The 5,777-nt window shown below is 50.0% G+C and overlaps 4 protein-coding genes across 4 annotated transcripts in view; 3 read left to right on the forward strand and 1 right to left on the reverse strand.

Moving 5' to 3' along the window:
- Nucleotides 1-708, reverse strand: part of Pmar_PMAR028257 (hypothetical protein) — a gene marked incomplete at both ends in the record, with an annotated part of 8,116 nt that extends 7,408 nt beyond the window's left edge. The window contains 2 exons of the mRNA XM_002774206.1: nucleotides 111-157; nucleotides 571-708. Coding sequence (XP_002774252.1) covers nucleotides 111-157; nucleotides 571-708 — 185 coding nt within the window. The remainder of the gene's footprint in view (nucleotides 1-110; nucleotides 158-570) is intronic.
- Nucleotides 709-954: 246 nt separating this feature from the next.
- Pmar_PMAR028258 (vacuolar ATP synthase 16 kDa proteolipid subunit, putative) lies at nucleotides 955-1,851 on the forward strand (the record flags this gene model as incomplete). Its single annotated transcript, XM_002774207.1, has 3 exons — nucleotides 955-1,063; nucleotides 1,111-1,299; nucleotides 1,351-1,851. The coding sequence occupies 3 exons, from the start codon at nucleotides 955-957 to the stop codon at nucleotides 1,581-1,583; spliced, it is 531 nt and encodes a 176-aa protein (XP_002774253.1). The 3' UTR covers nucleotides 1,584-1,851.
- A 1,851-nt stretch (nucleotides 1,852-3,702) lies between these two features.
- Nucleotides 3,703-5,122, forward strand: Pmar_PMAR028259 (apoptosis inhibitor, putative; the record flags this gene model as incomplete). The annotated part of the gene is made up of 8 exons (XM_002774208.1): nucleotides 3,703-3,797; nucleotides 3,959-4,075; nucleotides 4,169-4,229; nucleotides 4,284-4,460; nucleotides 4,516-4,589; nucleotides 4,637-4,742; nucleotides 4,792-4,941; nucleotides 5,048-5,122. 8 exons carry the CDS (start codon nucleotides 3,703-3,705, stop codon nucleotides 5,120-5,122), a joined length of 855 nt encoding a protein of 284 aa, XP_002774254.1.
- A 257-nt stretch (nucleotides 5,123-5,379) lies between these two features.
- On the forward strand, nucleotides 5,380-5,537 carry Pmar_PMAR028260 (hypothetical protein; the record flags this gene model as incomplete). The annotated part of the gene is made up of 1 exon (XM_002774209.1): nucleotides 5,380-5,537. A coding segment is annotated over one exon (158 nt), but the record flags the coding sequence as incomplete, so codon positions are not given.
- Between the last annotated feature and the right edge of the window lie 240 nt (nucleotides 5,538-5,777).

A 5,777-nucleotide genomic window follows, 5' to 3' on the forward strand; every position in this document is an offset into this window, starting at 1 on the left:
GGTCGGCCTGCTCTCCGAATGCGAGGCAAACTTGGCTTAAGGTGGTAATGAGATAGACCTGCAGAGTAGTCGATCGGAATTCGGTTGGAAATGGTATTCAGTTCATTCACCCATGATTTGGGGAATTCATTCTCTCAGCAAGTCTCATGAGATTCTCCTGAAAATTCACCACAAGTTAATGTCAAATGTACCTCACTCACGGACGAGTGATGCAGTAGCGACCAAAGTAGAGAGCCCACGAACGAGATGATCGAGCTCTTTGCAGACTAGTCTCCTTGAAAATCGAGTGGAAAGGTTTCTCCGATGACCACCAGATGACAATCTTGAACTCTTGCATTTCCTCAAATAGCCGTTTTCACTATTCAGCTTATCTTTAGCCGTAGCTCGCCAGTCTTCCAGCCTCGATGTCTCGTGACGTCTCGTATGAGATTTCTTACTTCATCATTTAGGTCAACGGTTGGACTGTTCCTCTCGGGTTAGACGGTCTGTTTTCAGGGGAGGCACCCTTCCCTGATGCCAACACGGAGGGTAGGTAAGAACATGTGCTTTGCTAGACGATTTAGTATTTACCAAGTCTAATTGTGATGCTTGAGGGACTGGAATTCTGACGCTGATGAGCGGGCGCAGGATGTGAGGTGTGCCAAACTCGTTGTTGGAGTTTTTCTTATAGACTTGTATCTCGATAGTGATGCTAGCAACCGGTCTCATCTAACGTGGTAAGTTTTCTTCGTGCGACTCGGGGGGAAGTTCCCCCTCGAGCTCAGAGTGATGCTCAGCAAGGGAAACGCCTTCCGCTTCCGTTCGGTCCTTATAGGCATGGTTGTGTATCTTTTCCTCGTGTGAAAACGTTGGAGTTTTGTGTTCGGTTGGCGTCAGCTTAGTGAGGTTGTGTATTTTTTCCTCCCATAGTCTTCTTGTCAGTTCAAGTTTTTCTTCAACGACTTACTAGTGGATATGTTCGCCGCCTCAACCGCTCTTGCCGCCTGCGAGCCCAGCTCTGCTTTCTTCGGTTTCATGGGTATCACTGCTGCCATCAGTTTCGCCAACCTCGGTGCCGCCTACGGTGAGTCGGCTGCCTCCTCCGAAGCGGTTGAACTCCCCATTGATTAGGTACCGCTAAGTCTGGTGTCGGCATCTGCTCCATGGGTGTTATGAGGCCCGATCTCGTGATGCGATCTATCATTCCTGTCGTTATGGCTGGTGTCTTGGGTATTTACGGTCTCATTACTTCCGTTATTATTAACGGTAAGATGGACACCCCCGCTACCTACTCCCAGTACTCTGGCTACGCCCATCTTGGTAAGTCCTCAGTCGGAGTAGAGTGAGCTTGATTCTGTCCTCTTTCGTCAGGTGCCGGTTTGACTGTTGGTCTCTCATCTTTGGCCGCCGGTTTGGCCATCGGAATCGTCGGTGATTCTGGTGTTCGCGCCAACGCCCAGCAACCCAAGCTTTTCGTCGGTATGATCCTTATCTTGATCTTCGCCGAAGCTCTGGGTCTATACGGCCTCATTGTCGGCCTTGTTGTTGCCTCTACTGCCACTGAGAAGGGTGCCGGTCTTTGCAGCTCCTTTGCTCCTCAGTAAGTCGTCTTCCATTCAACGCGTCAGTCGCCGCCCTAAGGGAGGTTGATGTCGTTGTTGAAGGTGGGAGTCGGAAAGCTTCTGTTAAGATGATAATAAGAGTTATATAGGATGATCGTATTTCCTTTAATACGATTAGCTAACTACTACCATTATTGTGCTGATGATATTCCGTTACCATTACTGGACTCATCTGTCTAGTCGTCCGCTCCAATATTTGGTCGTACGCTGGTTGGTGTGGTTCAGTTGTGGTGGTAAATGCTTCATCGGAGTGAACTGCTAGGCAGTTTGTGTTAATGGGGAGGGGCATTTTGTTGTCAATGTTGAGCTGTGTGGAATTATCGTTCTTCCCCTTTTTCCATCTGTATGCCTCACGGGCGAGTGAACGCCCGAAGCAGTCCTCTTGGCACAGTTCGGTGAGTGGGCAGGTCGGTATCGTCGCTTATAGAAAATCGTTCCACCTTTTGCGCTAGTGAGAAAATTCTCTCGCTCTTTGAGATTTTGGAGGTTTCTCAGTGGCATGTATATTCCGCACATGGTTGTATTGCTACGCTTTATCCGAGCAAAGTCGAATAGCTTGTTCGCTTCTTTTCACGCGATGTTAGATCTTCATGAGACTTCGGTGGTATCGCATTTCGCGTCGGTCGTGATATTATCTGTTCCGGTCCAGTGTTAGAATGGTTGAGACGTTTAAGGATGACTAAGGGCTGCAGCGGGTAGGAGAGTCACCGAACTGCGTAGTGTGTGCAGTGGAGCGTCAGTGGCCGAGACATCGGAGTGGTGTGGTTGTCGTTGTTCTAAATGGGTTGTTGCTAATGACATGAATTGTAGGTTTACTGTTGTTGTGATTGGAGAACTCCATTTCGTTCGCTGCTGTTGTTGCTGCGTTTTCAATGAGTCTGTTCCTCATCAGCTTGGGTGTATAGTTGTTGGGAAAAGTTACATTGACCAAAATTGATCTTGGATCCAGATTCTGATTATCGATTTGTGAGAGCGTATTGCTATGGAAGCTATCTGGATCTCATGATGTAATGCCTTCTAGATCAATATGGTCCTATGTCAGGATGATATGGAGCTATCTGGCGTCGTACATCATAAGAGTTTGCAGTGGACATTATTGCCGCTCGTTTGCCTGTGAGGTCTTCACTGCGGCAGCTTCAAGCCTTGACGTTGTCGAGGAGACACTTGGAGCTGCGGGTAAACCGTGGTTGGTTTGTCCATGTCCTATTGTTGGATCGAAATGGTAACTGGATGTTACCGTATGGGATGTGCGGACGTGTTGCCAGTGATGCCCTTCTTGAGTTCTTCCGGGTGAGAGAGTTGGCTGGCCTGGCCGTTTGCTGGGCTCAGTACAGCTCGTGCGATTCCCAGCGATTTCTCTTGCAACTACTATCATAGTTGGGAATCCTGCTCCATTTCCGCCATGGTCGGCGACCGTGTACCGTTGTAGTACTAGAGACCTACTCATTCGAACAAAGGCTGATAGTGTTATTGTCGGTCTTGTCTGTCACTCGCGGGCCGCACCATTACCGTGTCGATGTGATTTCTGTGGATCTCAGTTGATTTTTTGAGGCCAAGCTATGCCAGGTTCGGCTGCCAATCGGACTCCCGTCTACACCGTTGTTGATGCGGGGTAGTATGGGAAGGTACTGCGGGAGTAGATTGGCCTGCCTGTCTTCAGTAAACAGCCTGATCCCTCGAAACCCTCGCATGGACGCTCCGATGATCATCATCGGTAGTGCCCCATTCTCGTCATTGTGCCGTGATTGCGTCGCTTGTCAGCGCTCAAGTCAGGGAGAACTCGCCTGGGGAATATACATACGCGGCCCAACCGGGGGCTGCCTATGCTCTCCAGCACCAAGCTGAACATGCTGCCGCCTATGAGCAGCCTCACTATGCTTCTCCATATGGGTGAGCGAATTGACAAAATCGCGAATCGCCAAACTTGTCTCGAAAAGGTATCCCACTTACGCGACTGTCGGCACTGCGGGTACCCCATACGGCACATACTATGATGGAGGAGTGGGGAATCTTTATGGTGGGCAGAGGTTCAGTTTAGCATTGCATGTCAACTACTAGTTTCGACGTGTTAAGCAATCTCCTTGGCACACGCATTTTGTCCATGGCTCTCTGTTTAGGCATTTCGGGTATCGAGAGCGAGGCCGATAAGGAGGCTCAGAAGCGCAACGGGGCGAGGAGATGCAAGAGAGGCGGGATGTGCTGTTGATCCTGTGTCGCGTATTGGTACCACCGGATTTTTGCTTTCGCAGTACTTCGTAATTCCGGATAACAATGGTGTTCACATACCGTGGTTGTTGTCACTCACTGAGGAAGAGTTGTTGTGTTTTTCGCTGAGTTGTGGCTTATGTCGTGGGCAGCGCTTTCACTATGCAAAATTTCGCCAACATTTTCAATACCGCGTCGAGGTTCAACCCGGCTGCGGTTCTCACCTTCAAGCCTTTGGACGCTCCAGCTAGGAGGCATCTGCAGAAAATGTAAGTCTCAACTAGGGCGCTATAGGAGATGTCCCTCGGCGCTTGAGACACTTAGTCAAAAATAGAAGACGGCTCAATTTTAGCTGAGTTCAGATACGGGATTCTGACGATCGGCGTGGCATGCACAGCAGCTGGCTGTTGGTTTCACATACATGTACTATAGTATTGGGGGTGGGATAGTTTCGTTCACTGTAGCTCACTATGACAGGTTGCGCACATAGGCTCCTTCATCACCGCGATCATGTCCATAGCTCTTCTGATGGGGTCGATGTACACCACTGATCCCTACAACGACCGTATCGACCCTAAGCGCTTGGCTATGTTCGCAGGATTCGCCTTCTTGAAAGGAACCTCTCTGGGACCTCTCATTCACTATTCGGTGATGGTAATATCTGTTTGAAGCGAGCTCATGACTCAAATTATTACGCATATCATCGCAGATTGACCCAGACCTGCTTATGACAGCCTTCTACGGCACACTGGCCATCTTCGCCTGCCTTTCTGCGTGTGCCATGTAGTAGTCCCAATAGCCGTCGCGAGATCGTGATGATACGTTGTCAGATTCTCGCGTAGGCGAGAGTGGCTCTATCTAGGCTCGATTCTGAGCTCGGTGATGCTGTACATGGCCTTAGTCAACATCGGGAATATCTTCTTCCGTTCGAACCTGGTAGTGCATCTCAGGAGAGTCAGCGCTGCTTATCCTTAAAGGCATCTAGGTATTCAACTTGAACCTCTATGGAATGCTCTTGGTATTCATGGGTTACGTCCTGCTCGACACTCAAGTGGCCATTGAGTCCTTCTACAGCGGCTACAGAGACCCTATTAAGGCTGCAGGCGAACTCTACACCGACCTTGTTGCTATTTTTGTGAGTCTCAGTTGATCTCATGTTACTTTCCCGGTGGACCTTGTTCATGCATGAGTGGAATCAGAGTTTCACGTGCGAGGAAGTTTCTGTGGATGTCTCTCTGCAGATTCGAATTTTGGCCATCCTGATGAGGAACTCGGAGGGTCGTAGGAAGGAGGACGACAGACGCCGAAGACGCTAAGATTCCCGTTGAGCCGTTGCGGGCATCACAATCTTCTCTTTGATTCTTGTATTCGTATGAACTGAGTTGCACCAATTAATGGTTCCGTATGGAGGAATTTTGCAGTCGTGATGGGTGCTGGTCTTTGAAACTGCGAGGATGGTGATTGTGCGTCGTGCCCATAGGGAAAGATGTACTTCGCATTCCTTCTCCCTATTACACAGTTTCAACGTTCCTTTGTAAGTGTCTCGAACTCCTAGCTTGTTGGCTGTTTTCCGATGACGTTCGCTTCCCCTCGTCGAGGGTTGCCGGGACTCGCACGTGACGTGAGGAGAGAGATCGGCGCCCACCTCCTCCTCGCCGAAGAAGCGGCCAGGCGGGAGAAGCTAGTGTTGGAACTCGATGAAGACATTCGACTGACGCACGCCGTTCGCGGGTAGGCCCCGAGCAACCGCTTACATTGTCTATTCCATCAGTGTTTAGGGATGCCGTGAAACCCGTTGAGATGGGAAGCAGCCGAAGCCCACATCGAAAGTTCCATGCGGAGAATGTCTTGCGGAGTGCCTTGCGGTCCCTTTTGCGGGTGCTCAGCAGTCGGAGCTCGTTGGACGCGTTAGGCGAGAAGAACATTTCTCTTCTAATCGCCGCGTGCCAGCCGGCAAGGTGAGTAGTTGTC

The sequence above is a fragment of the Perkinsus marinus genome (assembly GCF_000006405.1).
Source record: "Perkinsus marinus ATCC 50983 genomic scaffold scf_1104296958686, whole genome shotgun sequence".
NCBI classification, from domain to species: Eukaryota; Perkinsozoa; order Perkinsida; family Perkinsidae; genus Perkinsus; species Perkinsus marinus.